Source organism: Solanum lycopersicum, chromosome 7 (genome assembly GCF_036512215.1).
Source record: "Solanum lycopersicum chromosome 7, SLM_r2.1".
NCBI lineage: Eukaryota > Viridiplantae > Streptophyta > Magnoliopsida > Solanales > Solanaceae > Solanum > Solanum lycopersicum.
In genome coordinates, this window is record NC_090806.1 from 64322707 (window position 1) to 64346779 (window position 24073).

At 29.2% G+C, this 24073-nt stretch overlaps 2 protein-coding genes across 2 annotated transcripts; one reads left to right on the forward strand and one right to left on the reverse strand.

The window, feature by feature from the left end:
• Positions 1 to 2041: 2041 nt before the first annotated feature.
• Positions 2042 to 9230, reverse strand: LOC101267541 (pentatricopeptide repeat-containing protein At3g58590). Its single transcript, XM_004243771.5, has 2 exons — positions 2956 to 9230; positions 2042 to 2823 (listed from the first exon to the last, which is right to left on the reverse strand). Exon 1 carries the CDS (start codon positions 5379 to 5381, stop codon positions 3120 to 3122), a length of 2262 nt encoding a protein of 753 aa, XP_004243819.1. The 5' UTR covers positions 5382 to 9230; the 3' UTR covers positions 2042 to 2823; positions 2956 to 3119.
• An 11192-nt stretch (positions 9231 to 20422) lies between these two features.
• TCP10 (TCP transcription factor 10) lies at positions 20423 to 22887 on the forward strand. The gene is given in 2 exon segments (NM_001247647.1): positions 20423 to 21745; positions 22692 to 22887. A coding segment is annotated over 1 exon segment (942 nt). The 5' UTR covers positions 20423 to 20800; the 3' UTR covers positions 21743 to 21745; positions 22692 to 22887.
• The last annotated feature ends 1186 nt before the right edge of the window (positions 22888 to 24073 follow it).

Consider the following 24073-nt stretch of genomic DNA (forward strand, 5'->3'; position numbering starts at 1 on the left):
AACGGAAGATAGTATTAAAAATGGAAAAGATGCAATCATGTCCTAGACTCCTCGTACTAAATGAAATTGAGCAAATTAGCTTTCTATTATGACAAAACTCAGTTGTCCAATATTTGCCTCAAATATGCTTTTATCTCAGAGGAACTTTCGCATAATCCAATTAAAAATAACTTAATTATTTTTATCACTATAGTTTAATATAATTACAATTCATAGTTACATGTTATAGAAAAGAGAGAAGTGAATCAGACTAAGAGAGAGGAGAGAGGTGAATCAGACTGGCACTAACCAAATACTATAATATCAGTATAGTCTCTTCCAATTTTTAAAATTATTTTTCTTTTCAACTTCAATTTTCTGCATTTTTTCTTTTTAGGTTCTCCACTATTTAAAGATTCAAACATATTGATGCTTATTTTTTTGGAAAAAACAAACGTCAAATATATATATCCAACCTTGTCATATAAAATATTGAATTATGTTCCATCTTTTGACTTTTCCTTTTAATTTTTTTTAATTTGTATAATCGATAAGTCATGTATTTGAATTGTAGAATTACATATCCCTCCGTTAGACAATGCCTACCTACATCATTTAATCCTTGAGGCAATTTTTTTTAAGCTGAATATAAAATATTTCGTGTATCAATTTATAATTTTTTAATAACGTTTTTTATTTCCTCATTCTTATATTATTAATCGTCTTGTGTTGTTTTTATTTAAAACTACAATATTTTTAAATACTAAAAAGCTATACTAACAATGTTATAAGTTATAATTTTTCTTATATCAATTTTAGATATTCAGTGAGAATTATATCTTTAAATATTGTCTTTCGAAAAGTATTGTTTTTTGTTTTCTCAAATGTTAAAGTTTCTAAATATTAATATTCCATGAAACAAAAAGAGGAAATAAAAATGAGGCCCACATGAATATCCCCAATGTCATAAAGTGCGATTTCTACGTGGGAAATTAATGGATAAATCGAAGATACTAAAGTGTGTTTTGTCTGCTAACCCTAATGTTAGTTAATTAATTAGTATTTTAATAGTAATAATTAAATGCAGGTGTCGTTATTTTCTGTTTGACTAATCAAAGGAATAATATAACATGTCAGAAATGATAACGTTTGTCTCTTTATACTATAGTTTAACACCGACCAACATATGACGTTATAACAAAACACAAATGATGACTAGATTGAGTTCTTTGTTTATTAACATTGAAATAATGGCCTCTCATTGGTACCAAGGGTTATTGATTTGCGGCGAATTCAAAATTTTCATCGATCGAATATATTTAAGAGATTCAATTATATCTAAGAAAATAATTTACCTCATATACAGTGTAATTTTTAATTAAAGACTTTCAGGAGAATACGAGCAGACCTACATATTAGGTTGTGAATGCTCGAACGCTCATTGATGATCCGAATGTAAATTGTATATATGGGTATACATAAATATTAAGAAAATGGATATAAAGAGCTAGTAAGCAGTCTAAGCACCCACAACATATATCATGTTGAGGTGTCACCATAACAAAAATAACTTTTAGCGGCACTAAATATTGATACTAATGAAGAGTGCTAAAGTCTTTATCGACATTAGTTAAGTATCATTAGAACCAATGTCACTAAAGGCTTTAGGGACATATACAAAGATTGATAATTGTCGCAAAAATACATATTTCGCGGCAATTAAGAATTAAATACCGCTAATAATCATTTTTATTATAGTGTACATTGACAAAGTATGGATGCAAACGAGGGATCAATATGTTCCTTCTGTTCCTATTTACTTGTTCATTTCTTTTTCAATACATCGTAGAAAAGAAAATCTATTGTATGTTAAAATTATTGAGTCAGGCTTTTATCTTCCATGGTAGTGGAAGGTTTAGCATTGGCTACTAATCAACTATCTTTAACTAACAAAAAGCATAAAGCAAGAGACATAAACCTAACCTTCGATCCTAAGGATGGTAATACTAGTCAACTATCTTGCTAAAGATATTTAATTAGTCAAATAAAAGAACTAGTGGGGTGAATTAATAGGAAAATTAATATCATAATAGGAGGACTTTTGCTATTTACAATTGGTTATATAAAAGTAAACTATGGAGACTTCCTTTTACATCACAAAAAAAGATATACTTCTAGTTAAGGTACATAAAAAAAATGTACATATGAAGTATTCTTCTATTGCCATGGGCAAGACTTTGGAGTACTATGAAGGTTATTCATTAAAACTATAACATGTTTTTTTTTAGAATGTAAGTTGTCCAAAGAAAAAAAAAAAAAACTCCTCATACCGACAGAATGTTCCGCTATTATCACTTGAAAAAGCAGCTTTTAAGGTCTAATCGTTTTGGTGAATCACTTGAACTCTAAAACCAGTAGAAATTCATCTTCATAAACGAGGGAGTGTGGAAAGTCAATAGTTCAAGTGACTAATGTTAGTCAATAGTTCAAGTGACTAATATGGATTACAGAAGACCATGACTCCTTTGTCCTCTCGCATCGGAGCCTGACTAATATGATTCGCGCTGCGTAGAGCCCATTTGAGAGGGAAGTGCTCCCTACCAAGGATTTTCCTATATCCAAAGCTTGAACCCGAGATCTCTGGTTAAGGGGCAGCAGACTCATCCATTGCACCACATTCCTTAATGGTCAAAAGCCCAGGACTCCATTGTTCACTTATGGTAGACTTCTTTAGATCTCACCTGTTTCCTCTGTTTTTGTTTGTGATTAGTTTAGACCAATTTGTAATTGATGATTTCTTAGTCATTCCTGCTCGGAGAGGTCGATCTCTGTAAGCTATTCAACCTTCAGTAGGAAAAAACTAAAATCAGATTTGTATAAAGGTAAGTACATGAAAAGATCTTCCAATATTCTACTTAAGAACATCGATTTAATGTTGAATTCTGCATCAGTAATAATCGAGGAACTAACTCATACCTTGATAATCAATCGACCTTGTAACCTGTTGAGGCAACATCATGCTACCGAGACACCAGTATCCTGTTTGTTCATATGTTGCTGGGAGAAAACAATAAATCAGCTCCATCAAGCAACATGATCATTACTTAGAATTCAGTCGTAGTATGGATCACCCATATATTTTACGAAGCAAGAGCGACAGTATTGTCTATGCTTCTCTTTTTCTTGCAGCCTTCCAAAAAAATGCGCCATATTAGAGCATTTGGAGGGAAAGGCATCCCAGTGATTAACTGCTCGGCTTCTGTCAGATAGCCATACCTAGCCAACAAGTCTACTGCAATAAGATAGTGATCCATCTCTGGTTCTACCCCATACTTTCCTTTCATCTGTTCAAACAATTCCATCCCCTCTTTCACTAATCCAACGTGCCTACATGCTGAAAGCACAGCTATGAAAGCAACCTTATCAGGTTTAATCCCGGTCATATCCATCTCCTTGAATTTCTCTAATGCCTCGTGTGCATAACCGTGTAGTCCAAGGGCTGAAACAATGGTTGTCCCTGTGATCACATTTTTATCTGTCATTTCATTGAAAATCTTGATCGAACTGGCAAGACTCCCACATTTGCCATACATGTCAATCATGATATTGCAGACAAATGTGTCACAACGCTTAAAATCAGTCTTTATAATGAGGCCATGAAGTGAGCTACCTAGACCAAGGTTACAAAGCTTGGTGCACGCACTAAACAGGCTAACATATGTGTATCTATCAGGAGATAATCTAGCCATCCGCATGTGTCCAAGAAGTTCAAAAACTTCTGTGTAATCACCATTTCGAGAACAGGCTGCAATCAAAATATTCCAAGATACAGTATCTGGATTTTCAAGGTCAGAAAACAACTCTTGAGTCTTGTCGAATTGACCATTTCTGTTATAAATATGTGCGATCATATTGGAAGCAAAAGCAGGAAGTGGCATTTCATTGGTAGGGACAAACCTTAGGGCATTATCAACTGAACTAGATTTTGCATATGAAGAAATGAAACTGCTAGAGACATAATCATTATCAATGTAACCCATTTTTATGGATAAGGAATGTAGCTGAAGTACCTCTGATAGTCCTGAAGATTTCACTGCAATAGAAAAAGAAAACTCAGTTGGAACACAACCCGAGTGAATCATTTGTTGAAGCAGCGTAATAACATAAGAAGAACCTTTACTCGAGTAACCCAACATCAACGTATTCCAAGAAACCACATTTTTCTCCGATATTTCATCAAAGCAAACAAGAGCATCATCTAATCCATCACATTTAACATAAAAGTCAAGTAACGCACTACCAACATATACATCAGATTCAAACTTTTTCTGCATCACTTTCGCATGGATGGACTCCCCAAGCAATCGAAACTGCTGGCTAGTGCAGCAACTTAGTGCACTCACATAACTCGTATCATTAGGCAATACGCCACTTACAGACATCTTCCTAAAAACAACCAATGCCCTATCCGCTCTTCCAATCTTCGCCATTGCACCAACCATTGTATTCCAGGACACAACATCCTTAACAGGAGCATCCTCAAACATTTTCTCCGCCTTATGAATGTCAGAGCATTTCGCATACATGTTAATCAATGAATTATTCACTGAAACAGAAAAATCCAGTCCATCTTTCACTACCAACCCATGTACTAGTTCCCCTAATATTAAATCAAGTTCCCCAACAAAACCAACTAATATGCCCACGAAAGTACTCTCAGAAGGAGCCATTCCACTCCTTAACAACCTCCTTAACACCATCATTGACTCCTCAACACATTCATACAGCCCAAACAACGATATCATACAATTCAAAGTCACCAAATTCCTTTTAGGCATTTCGTCGAAAACCTGCATAGCTTCATCTAACCATCCTTTCCTTCCAAATAAACCCAATAATGCAGTCCCTGTTACAGCATCAACGAGAAAAAGCCCCAATTTTTCAGCCAACGCTTGCAACTGAAATCCTTGAATAACATCCAAACACTCACAACCCAAAACCCCACCAAAACTAAACTGAGTCGGCACAAATCCACAACCCCTCATCTCAGAAAACAACTTCCAAGCCTCTAATAAACTTCCGTTTCGACTATAACCACTAATCATTGTATTATATGACGCAACATTTCTTTTCGACATATTATCAAACACCTTGCGTGCAATGCAGATATCACCGAATATTGAATACCTGAACATGATAGTGTTATTCGCCAAAAAGGGTTGAGTTGGGTCTTGCCCAATTGTGATTGTGAGTGCATGAAGAGCCTTAGTTTCATCCAGAGATTGAATCCAATTTGGTTCTTGAAGTAACTGAATGAGCCTTTGGGGCTTGATATTATCTCCATTATTAGAGAAATATTTAGAAAACTTTGAAATTCTTGACAGTGAAGTAGTGTTCCTCATACACTTTGATTCGAGAAAGGAACGAATCACAAGAATCTATTATATTTACCAACTTTATAAATTTTGTATTCGAAAATAACAAATATCATTGATTTAAATAAAAGATAGAGATTAAAAACACTTCATATATATATAACATACAAAGCGAATCTAAAATTTTTGAAATACGAATACATATTCATTATTGAATATCATACTATGGTCTTTTAATTCTTGATATATTAATATTAGTACTACTTATGAAGAAAACAAGTGAAAATGCAAGTATTAGAACCATATGATATCAAAGTTCTTATTTTCCCTTCAATGACAACAATTCATTTATGGATTAATGATGTTTGGGGTCAGGTCCTCCTGGACTTCGTCGCATTGGCTTGTATCTACTTTGTAATTTGCTTTTATATCTGTCGTAACAATGTATCTCGAAATTTTTTTTTCTCTCGAAATATATGAGAAATGATTCGATTAAACTCTTTTTCTGCTCCGTAGAATGAACAATATTTGAATATTGCACCATAATATGCACAACTATTAGAAATACATAAAATTTTCCTAGGTACATTGTGTCCTAATTGATGATAAATGCTTAAAACATAGATGTAACCTAGTTTTCAACGTACATATATATAGAGAAAATTTGGCTTTCTTTTATATTAATATTTGGCCACTTGTTCAGAGTTTGTTGTTTGGAAAAGATTGAAGTATGACTTTTAATTTGTTGTCTTAACATTCCTTTGTGAGGCATCGAAGAGTCAACTTCTATTTGTCCTAACATAAAGTTATTTTTATAGGTCATAAAAGTTGTATATATTTAGTTTTGCAAGTGGTATGTGAAAATCAATTGATTTGTCAAATTCTACTTTTTTTTGGTCAGTGACAATTTTGTTTTTTTTTATGTGGACCAAATACGTGAAAATTCATTTTCATATGTCTAACAGGTGAGATTTAATCTCAAGAGTTTTGGATGCTATAATACCAAAATGAAAGAGATAAAGTGAAGGGTAAACCTACTAGCCTTGCTCATTCTATTCTTATATATGAGTATATAATATGATAATACTAACAAATTCAGTCTTTAGATATTCTTGATATAGTGTGATACTCCGACTCTCTGCATGATTTCCTTAAAAAAGGCTCACTTTCATACAATTAGGGGTAACCAAACAATTACTCACATGTAGTTTTCTTATTTTTTTAACTATCAATATAAAACTTTGTTTGCATCACCCAATAATCTCCTTCTCGCAGTAAGTTTAACATGACTCATCACCCAATCCACATATTTAATCCGAGATTGTTGTATTCCACCTACATGACCGAGCATTTTAGGCTCCGTCGAAACTCAGAGCTAGCTAGCTTCTTCCTGTGTGTGCGCACCCATCTTCAAGCTACTCTAAAGGTATATAGTAAACCAAATCTCATACTATCACTTCACCATTTTCATAATTGTCTAGTCGAATCTGACTCTAAAAAGCAATTATTCGGCTAAGTCAGTTTAAAAATACTTTTAATATAGTGTGATTTGACACTTGTTCGAATATCCAACCAAAAAAAATATTCTCTTTTTTATGTTTCATTCTCATAATTTATATTATTTTAGTCACGCTCCACTAAAGATAATATACTTTTCGAAGCTAGGTCATATACACATGTCAAAACAAGATTCTCGTATCTAGTTAATTACTTATTTTTAATCAAATACAAAAACTCATTAAACACTTTCGATAAAGTCATATTGAAAAGTTGCAAACACAATTTACAAAATATAGGTGCATGATCTCGTTTACTGGCCAAGAGAGATTGTATATTGCTCTTGTTTTGGTTTATTTATTGTTTTGGGCTTATTAATTAGGTTAATGGGATGTCAAAAATGCACTACTCACTAGCACTAACTTCGAAATATATAGGTAAATGTAACAATCAATATGAAGTCGATGAAGAAGCAAAAGCTAAGTGGGTCCCTTTTCATGCTAAATAAAATTGATGAAATGATTGAGATTTTTTTACTTACTAATATACACAAAATATTTAGGAAGCAGTATCGATATTCATAGAAGGAAACATAAAAGTTTAATTATCATACATATAAGTAGATTATATCCTTGACTCATTGATTTAGATTAATTTTAAGTTTTCTAAGAACCTCCAACCTCAAACAACAAAATCAGTCGGCAAATATATGCTTACTAAAAATTTTGAAGGAAGGAGTGTCGCTGAGTTTTTAATCGTTTTTTTTATGTATGAAATTACGGATATATAGTGAATGGACGAGCTCCTTCAACTTCGAAGCAACTACCTTTGTACTTCCCAACATAGTGAGTAGGAAAAAGAAAGAGATTAAATAACTGTAGATCAGATTCAGATCTAACCAGCAAGGCATAGGGTCTTGGACACTTAACCAAGCTCTGGATGAGCGATATCTATCTTTACCTTATTCTGTTCTCCTTAGCCTCCGGTTTGGGCGAAGTAATGCAAGGAGTCGGTGCAATTAGATAGTTAGAGTTAGTAGTTCCTTCAACAATTCTAAAAAGAGGAGTTGCTCCCTTCACTCAACGTGGGAAAGTGGGTTCGCCCTGCCTTCGCACATCTCAAATCAAATACTACCTCCGTTAATTTTTAATTGTTATAGTTTTTTTATAATATATTTTTTCATCGTATAAAAATAAGTAATTTATAATATTTTTCATATCGTTTTTAAATATCTAAATTTTTTATTTAAAATATCAAATTAATATAATTTAATTTAACATGAAAAATTAGTCAAATAACTTTTGGAAAACTTGACAAATAAAAATGAACAAACTAGTATATCTTTTTCCATAGGGAATTTATTTAGTTGCTGCAATTGACAGAAAACATAGGGCAAAGAGTTAACATAGTTTCTTCTAAATTCTCCAAAAAAGAAAAACTATGTTTTTTTTTCAATTTCTACTTCACAATTGTATTAATATATTAATTTGAAAAAAAAATCAAACTATCTAAAATCTCTTCTAAGCATCTTCAAACAATGCTTCCTCTGCAATGAATCAACAATCTCATCAATTTCTTTTCGCTTTCGACAAACAATCTCTTGAGAAGAAACAGAATCAGATCTATGAAATCTCTCAAATGCAACTGAATTTGTGATATCTTTCAAAGCCCTCCTGAATTTTCTCTTGCGAAATTTCGACTTCGAAGAATTTGGGATCAATTTTTGTACAGAGAAAGGTGAGATATTCTCCTTATTATCAAAGGCCTCCATTTTTTTCAGATGAAAAAAAACAGAGTATTTGAAGAAGTAATTTATAGATATGATGGGATTTTGAAGAAGGAACAAAATTTTGGAGGGAAGGATTTGAAATTTGTTTATTTTTTTTATAATCTGTAAAATTTCAGGTGGGTGCTTAATTTTTTAAACAAGGGAGGGAAAAGTTTTTTTAAAATTTACTTTTTGGAACTTTCGTTTTTTCTTTTTTTTGTTTTGGGTAGAGAATCTAAAGATGTGACATAGACACAAGAATGTGGGGGATTTGAAATTTTTTTAAAAAAGTGAGCCTAAATTAAAAAAAAAATTGTTAAATTAAAATCATAGTTTCACCATCTCGTTTTTATCAGGATTATCGTGATAAATTATCGTGAGCTTGTAATAGTAGTATGATGATTAGTTATTGCAATCTAAAACAATGAAAATGATACAATTGATCGATTAGGTCTCGATCTAAATATACATTATTTTATTAATTATTAGGGATTACTCACGTGAAAGTAATAGGATCATTTTGACCTTAAAATCGAAATAGTGGACTATTTAGGCCTTTAATTATTAAGAGATAGTAAATTATTATATCGAAAGAAATTAAAAATTACACTTATTATATAACAAGGACCCTTAGCTTAGTGATAAAGTATTTGACCGCAAATCAAGAGATAATCAATTCGAACCTGATAAGACCCTTTTTTTACCACTTGTTGAGATTAGTCATTAAATAGTCTAATGTGAAAGACACAACTAAGTTAAAAATGAGAAGTTTTTGCCCTATAAACTTAGAGCAAGGAAAGAGTTAATTAAATAGTTATCTTATATGTTTATTTTGGTAAATTACATCAACAGAAATTCCTAAAAGTGAAATGTACTATAAATTAAAGTAGAACGGGGTCTAAGTTTAAAATGTATAAGTTATGAGAGAAGATTGAACAATTTATCTATGGGAAAAAGAATTTGAAAAATATTTTAATTTTGTTCAAAATTATTGTTACGATACCAAATTTTATGGAGAACATTTTTACTCTTCTGTACTATTTAATAGTGTATTTTTAAGGTATATATATGTCCACGTAGACATATTACTATTTATAATAATGCAATATTTATGATATCCACGCAGAAAAAATAATATTATCTTCGACTCATTTTATATGAGAAAGAATTTCTTGAAATTTGTTGTCTAAAATAAATGATAGATGTTAGTGTGACTATAAATTATTTCATCAAAAATCAAAATAAAATTTAAGATTAAATAGTTACTTAATATAAAAATGTGTTATTATTTTTAAACCGATTAAAAAAAGTAAGTCATACAAATTGAAATAACGATAATACTTGTGCTAATAATGCAGAATTAGCAATATATATATATATATATATATATATATATATATATATATATATATATATATTATTTGTCGATGTTTGGTCTGTTGTATTTAATGAATGGGTATATTAGAATATAATTAGTAATGAATAGGATGTGTTAGTATATAAATAGTACTCTTCTTGATTTTGCACACATTAAAAAACTATAAATAAAATATTAATTTTATAATATCATTATTTAAATATAATAAATACAATATCTTAAAAAATATAATTGACAATAACTATAATCAATTATTAGGATAAACTAGAAACTGAGGGGTGTCATTTGGTACGAGAGATTAAAAATAATAGTAATGAATAAGTATTAATTAAAAATAAGAATAATACTGAACAATATGTATAATCTATAATTTCCAAAATGCACTCTAATTTTTAATTTTAAACATGTCATAAGAAAATTAAAATAAAAAAGTTATTAGAAAAGGAAGAAACATTTTCTTTTAAAACAAATTAATAATAAAAATAAATTAAAACAAAAACCGTGCTTATAAAAAAAAAGTTCAAAGAGAGTAGAATTGTTTCTTCTATCAAATCAATTCTAGTCTTATTAGTATCCGCACTAGAAAAACGGTTGGGAGCGTAATTTTTAGAAATTGGTTCTATATTGCACAAATACAAATTAGTAATACCTCAATACTAAACAAAAAGTCGAAAACACAACTAAACTATCTGAAATCTCTTCTGAGTGACTTCGATTTATTCTTCTGCACCAAATCAACATCTTCATCAACCATTTTCCTTTTTCCACAAACAATGACATTACTCGAAACAGATTGCTGAAATTGAAGCGGCGAATCGAATAGGTGAGTAATATCCCTCAATGGCGCCCTTTTGAAATTTCTCTTATATTTTTTCGTGCTACGTCTCACCTTCGAACAATCAATGGACAATTTTTCACATGGCGCGATATTCTCTTTATTCGATTCATTTTCGTTTAAAGAAATATCTGAAACCTCCATTTGAAAAATCGAATTTATGTGAAATTAATGGATGGATGTAATGAGATTTGTTATGAATATTTATTTATAGGTGTAAGTACTGAAAATGTTTGGAGGGAAGGATTTGAAATTAACTTTTTGTTTGTAAATTTTGAGGTGGGTGTTTAATTTTTTTGGGCCATAGGAGGGAGAATTGGAATATTACTTTTTTTTTTTTTTTTAATGATTATTTTTGGTAGAGAATCTATGAACAACGAGGGAGATTTTGAAATTTGTAGAAATGTAGATGGGACCCACAAAAGTTTTAAGCCAAAAAAGAAATATTTGTCTGTCAAATGAGAGGGAATTTAAATTTGATGCTTTGAAATATGACCGGACGACGTGAAATATCGAAAATTGAATTAATTAAATATTTTTGTTATTTGATATTTGGTATAGTATTGGAAGTAAAGTTTTAGAAGTACGGTGTTTGAATTTTGGTTTGATATGAGATATTAGCTAATATTTGATACTTTCTTCGTTTAAAAATAATAATTCTATTTTCTTTTTAGTTTGTTTAAAAAGAATAATTTTTTTTCTTTTTTGACAAAAGTTTAACTTTAATTTTCCACGTAGCATGTTTAAAACCACAAGATTAAAGGATATTTTGATATATTTGACATAACTTTAATTTAGAAGCACAAGATTAAAGGATATTTTGATACATTTGACATAACTTTAATTAGAAGCACAAGATTAAAAAGTCTTCTTTCTTTTCTTAAACTCCATTCCAAGTCAAATTAGATCTTTTTTTTAAAAAAAATGGAGGAAGTATTTGATATTTTTTGAATATCGAATTATCTACTTAGTGAAGGTGATATATCATACTGTTCATTACTCATTAGTACAGGTCAAAAAAAAATTAATGAATAAACATAAACACCCCAAATACATGTTTTTTAGTTGTATCAATTTGTTTTTTTTTCTTGATGTCTTATTATTGATTGATCTTTTATTATATTGTGCCTCCGCATTAAAAAATATAAATGATTGGAGAAATATTTATTAACTTTTTAATACAATTGGCTATAACTTTAATACCGTATTAGAATATCATACCAAACTGAAATTTAATTTACTGATTATCAATCACCAAATCAAAGTTTCAAATTTTGATATTTGATATCTACTTTTAACTACCATTTATCGAGTTACCAAACATGAAGTTTGATGATCTCAAACCAAATATTGAACACTCATCCCTGTTGTTAACATATTTCATTTTTTATAGTTTTCATTTTTCAACTTGATAAATTTTCGATTTCATGAATGTTTTTTCCGCTCACTTTTACTCGTCACTTTTAACTTAATAAAAAAAATATAATTATTTTTTTATACTATACCTCAACATTAATTACTTTTTTCCTAAATCATTTTTCTGAAGATCTAATTAAAATTATATAACAATTAGTATTGATATTGTGATAAATTATATTTGTATTTGATCATTACTTTCTAAGACGTGTAAATTTCAAGGTGACAAATATAAATGAATAAAAAGAGTAATTTTCCTTTTTATCATTTAACCTATGTTTTTTTGTAAATATTGTGTGTATTTACTATTGTTATACTATATGGCTAAATTTATCCTTACGGTTATACTATTCGGTCTAATTTACTCTTATCATAAGCAATTTTTTTAAAATTACCACTAATACTTCCAAATAGGTTGTCCATATCAAATCACTCGGAATGTAAACCCTTCTCCGAACCAATCTAATACGAGATACTTTATACATTGAACTGTCCTTTTATTAGTTATATTTCACTAGACACAAGTATAAGGAACTCTACGCACAAGACATACGACATTGTGTAACAACATTATCCAAATAAAAGTGTATAATCAGTATATAATATATGCATATCAGCTCAGATAAGTAATCAACGAATATGTCCGGCTATTTGTGTAAAAGTTTCCCAAGAAATTTTCACCCAAAAACATTCCTATTTTTTTCAAATATATCTCCAGGCCCAACTACTAAAACTGTCTTTCTACAATTCCAATTGCCAGGAAGTTGGGCTTTGAACTTGTGGTCCAAATAGAACTAGTTTGGACATGTGAGAAGTATTTGTGGTATTTCCTTATTTGAAACTTTTTTAAACACGTAATTTCATCGTATATACACTATTAATTTATATATATATATATATATATATATATATATATATATATATATATATATATATATACTAAATATATGGCTTTAATGTATCGTATGTCTCAAATGTGTTTGAGTCCCAACATTGATAATGAGATCTGTTGGATATTGACTTTAGGTCATGAATCGCCTATATGAACTGATTTTATCGATTAGTAATCTATATCCTTGAACTTTTGATTATCCTTGCCCTAAGGACATATAAAAAAATAAAATAAATTTTTACTTTCCATGAAGGTAATCGAAGTAAATAATATAAGATCACTCATTTCTAAAATTATTCTGTGTAATATTCTACTCGATACGTAAGTGGACACCCTCCCTCCAAGTTGAGGACTTATTTTGACATGTGCATCCAACAAATTACACATCCCAAAAACCACACCATAATTAATACATGTCGATCGAAAACATATGAAAATTGGCATTATATCATCATTAGAAAACAAGAAAATAACTATCGATATATTTCGTAATTGAACCACAAAAAATCTATAGAATTCCATTATTTAACTATGGATTAATGATGAGTGACGGATTATAAGAAATTTCAATTAGTTAAAATTTAACGACAAATTAGATGGATCTAGACTACCAACAAACTCCATTTGTTTTTATGACAGTAGTATGTGGACCAATTTTTAACGTGATTTTGTCGGTCCTCACCAACAATAGATACCAGGTAACTAACTCTGTGTCTCTATCCACCAAGATTAGAACATATTAGAAGAATCACCTAAAGAAATGACTTACGGTCACATAAATTTTTATCATTCATTTTGAACCATATCTTTTTTAATAAACTTTTTTTCGAATCAAACTATCTTCGTATAGAGGAAGTATATGCATATGAATGGTTGCAAGTTGTCTGAAATAAGAGAAAGTGACATATTGTCATTTTATTGGGTAGGAGTAGTCATAAATTTGTAAGCAATTAAGGCATATGTGATGCTGATCCTATGGCTATATGTATGTTGTGTTGTCTCTTTCATTTGTCTTTCAGAATATATATATATATATATTATATGCTGATCAGTGAAGACATTTATTTGATTTTATTATTATCAGAAGGAAGCATGCAGTACCTACCTATAATATGGACTTTGTTTTCTAATTCTTGGATCACACACCATACTGACACTTCCATTTCATTGTTATGTTGCTTTCACTATAGGATTGCTTTCACATTATTTCTCCTATGTCCTATTCCTATGTATATATATTAGTAGTAATTTACTTAAGGATAATGTTTTCGTGAAAAATAAGTGATTTTCTTATTACATTATTGGCAATTGGTAATTAAAGTAGGAAAAAATTGTTTCTAAATGATATGAGATTAGTTATGAAATTTATCGGTTTCTTTTTATAATTTGTTGCCAATCTGTAACTAAATGAGATTAGCATGAGTATTTTTTGTTGTTTAGCTATAAAATATTGTCGGTCGATAATTCATTGTTTTCGAATACAAATTTATTCCAAAAGCAATCATATATAATGTAAACACACTTGTGAAATTGGTGGTATATGATGAGGGTATTGGAAGGTTGAGATAGGTGTGTGATAGGTTAGAAGTTTTGCGATTATTCAATTTAACGGTTTAAGTTGTTAGAAAAATTATATTTTTGTTATTTTATTGAATGGGGGGTATTGGAAGATTGAGATAGGTGTGTAATAGGTTAGGAATTTGTGATTATTCAATCTATTAGTTTAATTTTTTAGAGAAATTATATTTTTATTATTTAATTAATTATATTCTTAACACGTTTTTTTATGAGCGAATTTAATTCTTTTTTTTTATGAATTAAGCACGTGATAGTTTTCCTTTTATAATAAATGATATTAAAATTCAATTTTACAATATTTATCTGCTCTGATAGATGAGTGACACTTTATATTAGTTAATTTTACTTTCAAATCTAAAAATTCATATCTAAGAAAACACCAATGAAATGATTGATATGGATTATTTTATTGTGTATATGTATATCAACAAATGTTTGCCTAGCCTTGTTGCATCTTGAACACATTTTAATTATGACCATCTATCCCATGTATTGTTCCTATCCATATATATCATCAATAAATATATTCTTATCCTTTTTGAGTGTCACTCATCTATCCATAATGAAAGACAAATTAAAGTACCACAATTTCCATAAGTAGAATTATTATATTATATTATATAAACATCAAAGACAAATTCTTATTTTTGTATTATTATTTTCTTAAACTAAATGTTACTTCACATTTCTTTAGCTTAGAAACATTCACAATTTTCGTTATTTCAGAATTTAAAGTTAAAAATTTAAGATCGATAGAGAGTGAAAAAAAGCAATTGACTTGTATTACATATAAATTATTAATTTGATTTGTATAAAGAGGAATTAAAGGATGATGGTCATGTGTGACTATGATGATAAAAAAAAAGTAAAATATAGGTGTGAAATGTAATGCAAAATAATTCAAAGAAAATGAAAGCAAGTCTTTATCAAATTGGAATAAAGGGAGCATGAGAGTTGATCATCTTTATTGGGAGGTCCAATTGACAAATGCTTTTTCCATTTGTATTCCTTCAACATTTGAATTTTTGCCAAAAAAAAATAATAAATAATAGCGTTAAATGAACAGGTTAAGTCGAATTTAATAAGTTGAATTAGTATATTATTGTTCAATTTGACAAAATTAGGTTAAAGTTTTAGATGAATATGTTTGCTATATGTGATTTGTGTCTTAATTTTACTTGTTCAGTATATTAAAATTTTTTATTTTTTACTTATCATTTTAGTATATCAAGAAAATAAAAAGAAAAAAGAAAAAAAAATTTAAGAATATCTTTTTAATACTAGATCTTTTCCACGAGTTAAGGTTTACATTTTCTCTTCTTGATTTTATAGTATCCCTTTTCTATTTTTTATAATAATTTTAATTTTTATATTTTATAAATAAATATAGACCATACATTTTCTAGTTTTACCTTTCTCATTTTCTTTTTCTTTTTCTCTTCTTTAATTTTTTTACAACTAGTGGATGAACGTATGTATACCACTTCCTTTTATAGAAATTTGAAAAAGATAAATCACTTTTGCTATTAATGAACTAAATTGCTAGCCAAGTAAATTATGTAACAATATAATTAGTTTAAATGTTTTTTATATTATCAAATTATTTTTTATTTATTATAATAAATTTTTAATTATAACATCATATGACGCGATACTTCTTTTATCTTCATTAAAAAGATGTATACGAGACAATATAAATCATTCAACGTTATTATGCGGTGATTATTTATTTGAAGTCAGTAAATTTGATCAGAATATTATTTATGTTATAGACCTTTTTAAATGATTTTATTTTTTTTTACTTTATTACCTTTTAACTAAAAAATAGAAAAAATATCAGTTTATTTATAAATTAAAAAATATTATGATTTTTTAAATTTTCTATCCGATTAAATTTTCTAGCCACTTTTAGATATTATTATGACACGACAGCTTACAAATTATTTAAGCTAAGTCTGTACAAATATCATTTTTCATTTGAAACGATTAAACAAGGCAATAAATTACTGAATTTTTTAATTCTTTTTCCTTCTTTTAAGGTTTCGTAAAGTTCAACTGTCTTCGCCTTGTCCAAGACAAAAAGGTTGAAACCATAAATATAAAACCTAGTAATAAAATATAAAATAATGTAATCTATAAAATTAAACATAGAAACAATATATGTTTACTGTTAAAAGAGATCAATCACATTAAATTGATGGCAATTAGCTAAATGCCTAAAAGTTAGTTACTTAAAATTAATTAATCATAATTAGTTAATAATATATAATCCGAAATAATATATATAAAGTTACCAACAAGAATCGTGATGCAATGGTAAATATAATCGAAATTTTAATGTTTACTTAACGAATATTTAATAAAGAAAACTGAACGACTTTAAGAAAATTATAGATGTCCATCGGTCATTCTCCGGAGTGAAGATGTAAGCAAACTACAAAAAAATGATTTTCTTTTAATTTTATGAAAATCGAAGGACACTTGTTGGTATTTGAAACGCAAAACTTCAGTTGAAGAGTATAAATAAAAATAACAAAAATATTTTAACAAAGAGTATGCGTTGTCTAGTGGTGTTATCAAATCCACGGTCTTAGTGGAAAAATAATCATGGGCATCAGTCGATTTTCGACTTGTTTTAGTAGTAATTAATCTGAAAAGGGTTAAATATGCCTCTAAACTTTTTGAAAAAGTTTAAATATGCCCCCGTTTAAAGTTTGGTCCATTTATACTCTCGCCGTCCAATTATTGGTACAAATATGCCCTTATGGGCGTTAGTTGGCCACCTCAAAATATCCAGCGCATTTTACTTTTTTTTAATTGTCCAAATAGATTTTTCACGTCATTTTAATATTACATCGTGACATTTATATTACAAAAGAGAAAGGGTCAAATATACCCCTAAAAATCCGACCCATTAAACCCTTTTATTACCCATATTTTATGGTTCAATTATACCCCTCTTTTAAATAATTTATCCTACCCGTATCCGACCCAAAACCCATATCCCTTTTCCCCCAAAACAAATCCCTAATTTCCTAAACTTTCTTTTCCCTCAAGAACACAAATCGCTAATTTCCTTCGTCCTCATACGCAGCAAACATGAACATGGGATCGCTAATTTTCTAAAGGACACAAATCGCTAATTTTCCCCAAAAACACAAATCGTTAATTTCCTTCGTCCTCATACACAGCAAACCTGAACATGGGGGAAAAGGAAGTTTAGCAAAATTAGGAATTTGTTTTGGGGGAAAAGGGATATGGGTTTTGGGTCGGATATGGGTAGGATAAGTTATTTAAAAGAGGGGTATAATTGAACCATAAAATATGGGTAATAAAAGGGTTTAATGGGTCGAATTTTTAGGGGCATATTTGACCCTTTCTCTTTTGTATTATAAATGCCACGATGTAATATTAAAATGTCGTGAAAAATCAATTTGGGCAATTAAAGAAAAGTAAAATGCGCTGGATATTTTGAGGTGGCCAACTAACGCCCATAAGGGTATATTTGTATCAATAATTGGACGGCGAGGATATAAATGGACCAAACTTTAAACGGGGGGCATATTTAAACTTTTTCGAAAAATTTAGGGGTATATTTAACCCTTTTCCCTATTTTTTAACAGAGCTTTCGAGTTTAAACTTTGTTGGATATCAAATAACGATAAAAACCCTAAAAAAATTATATAGGAAAAAGCAGTTAGAAATCACTATCATGTTTCAATGAGGGTGGATCTAAATTTATATATATTGCTGTATTGGGACCATGAAGAGTTGCATTTACTCATCACTCTTTTAAAGTTTATAATACTCTCAATATAATATTTTTTTTGAAAAAAGTTAATATGAATAGGTTTAGAAAAAGATCAATCTAATCATAAATACAATATATGTATCGTAAAATTTTTGATCATATATCAATTATGAATACTATTTTCAGGCTGCATTAAAATTTTATCATAGCATAGCATAGCACCACCACTATATAATAGATGCATGATGAATAGTAATCTATTTTTTTTAAAATTAATATTAACTAGTACTATTCATTTAGATAAGGTCATAAGTACTAAAAAGAAGCCAAAATTTAATGATTTTGAATTTATCATTAAATTAATGTCTAAGTTAAATAATGGGATTCAAAGTAAGAAAAAGGAGCAACTATATGCTTCAATTTTGCTGTTTAAGTGAATATATGCTTGGTTTAAAAATAAATTGTGTATTTATTTTTTTGTCGTCTAATAAATTACGCATATTTTTCATTTTCATAAACATATTTATATATACCGACTTAAAAAAAAATATAATCCTAAAGCTGAGGAATATATTCGATCTAAATCCAAAATTGAGGTGTAAATTTGCCCCTTTTCCCTTCAGAAATATAAAAAGTAATTATATAAAGAAGTATAATAAGGTACAAGTATTCCTCCCGACTATGATCGAAATTTCAAAAACACATTTTAACTAAACGAAAGTTCTATTATCTCCTGAATTTTTTTTTTGTAATTTTGTACACCTTACGTGCTACACCCGGTGACTCCACGCAATTGACGTGCGTGTGAGATATTTAAATGTCACGTAAGTCAAAAAGGTGCACAAAATTACAAAAGAAAAAGAATTCAGGAAGGTAATAAGATCTTTATTTAGTTAAAACGTGTCTCTGAAATTTCAATTATAATGTAGGAGTACTTATACTTTTTCTCCAAAAAAGTTAAATAAATTTAACATTTACTATATAATTTGAATAAACCCCTTCCACCTCTTTAACTCCCTCCAATCCCATGCATCAAGCCTATAGATTGTTTCAGGAAAAAAAGTTATCAGCTTCGGGTGTTTACATCAAACTAATTCAATTTTTATTATTATGTGATTTAATGAAGTAAAACACACGTTAATTAATTAAAATTAAATAAAATAAATTAACTATAAATTTTAAACACATGACATGCATATATTGAATTAGTCTAAACACTTGGTGCGAATAAATCTTACCCATTATTTTAATTAGTCTAAACACTTGGTGCGAATAAATCTTACCCATTATTTTAGCTATATCTAATACGATAGCTCCACCCTTAACCAAACGCAATACTAGCTAGTACTAACCTTAATTCAAATTGTTCCCTTTAACACGTACGGGTGATTGCCATATTCAAAAAAAAAAAAATACACACGCTTTAGGGCGCGCTCGATATCAAAGAAAACAAGTTCCATAAATATCATTCTACAATTATTTACTCCTCACTATCCAACGTACCCCACCCTCATAACACTCACCGCCACCACTCTCAATCCCCATCTCTAATATTATTATTTGTCTATATTGTATATTATAAATAAATAAATTTATATTTTTTTAACTATTCGCACTTGTTATAACTTTTGTCACACAACATCTGTTATTTGAGTGAGCACTAAATAAATTCATCACTATATAATAATTTGTAAATTACGTAAAGAAATGTAAATCGCACTAGATAAATCAGACTTTCATTTTTTCTTATTCTTTCGCACAATCACAACTTGAAAGAACTAGAATGATACTGATGGAAACATAACGCAAAAATAATATTTTTATAAAATTAAAAAAAATATAAAGTTGACGTGCTGTAACTGTCTAAATCAGTACTACTACTCCAATGACCATGAAAGGCCAAAAAAGACAAGTCCTCCTCTATAACTCCATTGTTTCATTCATTTTATTTTCATTCTAACAAAATTCCTTTTCCTTCAAAAATAAAAATAAAAATAAATTCTTTTTGTTAACCCTAGCTTAAATCTAAAGTCTAAACTACTTACTATATTTGCCAAAACAATTCCAAAATTTTCAACTTTAATTAGGTTTTCCTTTATTGTTAACTTTTTTTTTTTTTGATATTTGAGATTTGGGACAAACAAATTTCATTGGGTCTATGGGATTTGTAGCGTACCTTGTCAGTGTTTCTCGGGATCTGCATCAGCTGCAGCACTAGCAGAGTTAATTTTATTATAAAGTCTGTTGTGTTATTTATGATAGAAAAAAGAAATTATTTTATTTTTTCTGTCTGAATCTGAATATTAATCTGAGTATGTTGAAAGATTTATAATGAAGAGCGCAACTGGAGGAGGAGAGATAGTACAAGTTGAAGGAGGTCATATTCTCCGGTCTACCGGTAGAAAAGACCGGCATAGTAAAGTTTATACGGCGAAAGGACCGAGAGACCGGAGGGTCCGGTTAGCTGCTCATACAGCGATTCAATTTTACGATGTTCAAGACCGATTGGGTTATGACCGGCCTAGTAAGGCGGTGGATTGGCTCATCAAAAAGGCGAAAAATGCTATTGATAAGTTAGATGAGTTACCTCCTTGGAATCCGAATCAGATTCCAGGGAATACCACTGAAGCTGATGCTCTGGTGTTGAAGCAACAACCGGAGTATCAGCTTCAGAGGGAATTAGAAGAAAATAACCAAAGTCGGGTTAATAATTCTTCTAATTCCTACCTGATGCAAGGCGGTAGCGGTGGTGGTGGAGGAGGAGGAGAAGTACAACAACAATCACTAGGTGATACTATGAAAGCATTTTTCCCTATGAATTCGGGAACTTCGCTTATGAATTTTCAAAACTACCCACATGAAATAATGCCAAGATCTTCGTTACAAAACGAAGATCTTGGCTTATCTCTTCACACAACTTTTCATAGAGCTTCAACTTCTAGTCATCATCATGAGGATGACCATTCTACCCTTTTCTCAAATCAAAATTTTGAAGCAAATTATCCAAGAATGGCTAGTTGGAATTTATTACCACAAACATTTTTCAATCAAAATGCTAATAATGCATTTACTCAAAGGGAACCCCTTCAGTCCAATTTTTCACATTTGATTAATCATCATGCTAATTGGGAAGAAAGGCCATTAATGAATGGATTAATTCCTAATCAGGTAGAAATTAGCAATAATAGCAGACATTTTACTACTGATTTTCAAGTGCCAGCTAGGATCCATGGTGAACATCATGACTCTGCTTCTCCTAATGCTCATCATTAAAAGGTTAGTTGTGATTTTATTTTGTTGAATGCGGTACTGTAATTATCTCATCTAAATATTTTAGTTGTTACGGAACTTATAACTTTAATTGTCTAATTATATCATATATGGAAATACTTTCTTGCTTTTTAGTTATACATCCAGGATTTAAGTTTTATGAATTCAGCTTTTCAGTATTGAATCCGTTGTATTTTTCTAAATCATGAGTTTGTGTCTAGCTATGCAAAAGAATGAGGTTTTTGTTTGGTTATTTGTTGGAATTTAATTTGAATAAATTTTTATATGTAAGTACTTTATATTCCAAAATCGTAAGTATGAGTTCAGATTAACTAGTAACTATATAGTAGTTATATTAGCCCTTTTTGCTAATACTATGTTGAATCATGTGCCAATCTTAACTAAAAAATTTTAGAACAGTGCTATGATAATCTTATCTAAAAATTTAGTTGTCAGAGCAAACACAACTTTATTTACTTAATTATATATATCACATATGAAAATAATTTCTTGTTTTCTAGTTATCGATCTAGGATTTAAGCTATTTGAATTCAACTTTTAAGTTTTTAAGCATTGAGTCATTTGTATTTTTCTAAATTGTGATTATGAGTTCAGGCCTATGCAAAAGAATGAGATTATTTGCTTGGTCATTTGTTAGAAATTAATTTGAATAAATTCGTATACCTAAGTTTATATTTCATCATCGCAAGTTTGAGTTCCTATAAATTTGAAACTATATAGTTGCATTTGCCGTTGTTAATACCATGTCTCGAACTATATAGTTGTATTTGCCTTTACGAATACCACGTTGAATTGTGTCAAATCGTAATTTCAAAATAGTTTGAACTATCATAAAGAGTACTATACTTTAAAATATATAACTAAATTATGTCTCATTATTTTCTATCTTAATTTATATTCTTGAGTTCATTTGTTTGTTATGATTTTTCAGGTTTATTAAGTAGTCATCTCTGAAGATCAAATGTGTTTTATTTGATAGAGCTGGAATATGGTCAAAGTAATTTCAAAGATGTAATTTTATTTCTTATCTTAATATTTCAAGATTTTGTCTATTATGTTATGGTGCTAAATCCTTGTTTGAATTTGACACATCTTTCACCTATTTTATTTGAATTGGTTGAGTAATACTATTGGATACTTGAGTTCTTTTGTATCTTCACAATTTCATGCAAAAGGATAAAATATGTGTAAGTACACGTTGTCCTTCTCAAATTCTACTTATGAAATTACACATATGAATATATTGTTTCTATAATAATTAACTTTGAAATACCCTTTTTCATTTTCAACTTCAAGTACTCCTTTACTTTCAAAATTTTCAAACCATGTCATAAAGACTCTATTCTAATTTGGTAAAGTTCAATATAAACTGATCTCGTTATATTCAGAGTCGCTAAAGTCTTTAATAACAAGTATATAAAGTGTTAGTTATAAATACTTATATTTATTAGTACTGCTAAATATAATATAACAATAATTATATTATTGTCACTAAATAATTATCTCAAAAATCTTTTGAAGATTTATTTTTTTTCTTTGAATTATATAAATGTCATTATCTCAGATGGGGCTTAATATAATTATATGTTGACTCCAATCTGTACATTAGATAATAGGGGGATAGAGTGTCTAAACTCTCATTGACATCAAGTAATTAATTAGTTAGGCTCCCTAACTTTATACAATAAATTGATTCAAAACAAAAAAGTAGTGCAAATATTCATCCTAGACTAAACTTTTAGAACAACTAGGTGTACATAGTAGAGCTTCCAAAATTATTAGGAAAACTCAGTAAGATATACACTTAGCAAAACCATACACATAATTGTATTAAACTGCATTAGGCAAGCCTTATACGATATGTTCGATTCAGAAAATATTGAAGAGAATCGATTCCAGATCATTCACGAAAAATGAATGTACGTTTGTTGCTTTTGCAATATGAGACCCTATATTTGAATTTATCATTGAATGTGTAACATTTATTATTCATGATTTTACCAATATATTATTTTTCAAAGGCAATAGTATTGGTAAATTAATTTCACATAGCAACCAATTATCAGTACGTTAATATTTATTTAATAGCACATGTTGGATTTAATTATTAGTAGTTCCTATTTTTGCTAATTGTGGCCAATCTAAAACCTTACTTAAAAGGGGATTAAAAACGGTTAGTAATTAAATGGATTTGCTAAATTTGGCATCATTCACAATGGACAAAGACTTTTCTTTCTTTTGATAGTAGATTTTAGATTTAAGCAAACATAAAAATTATATTTATATGTTATATATATAGTTTGTATAATTGTG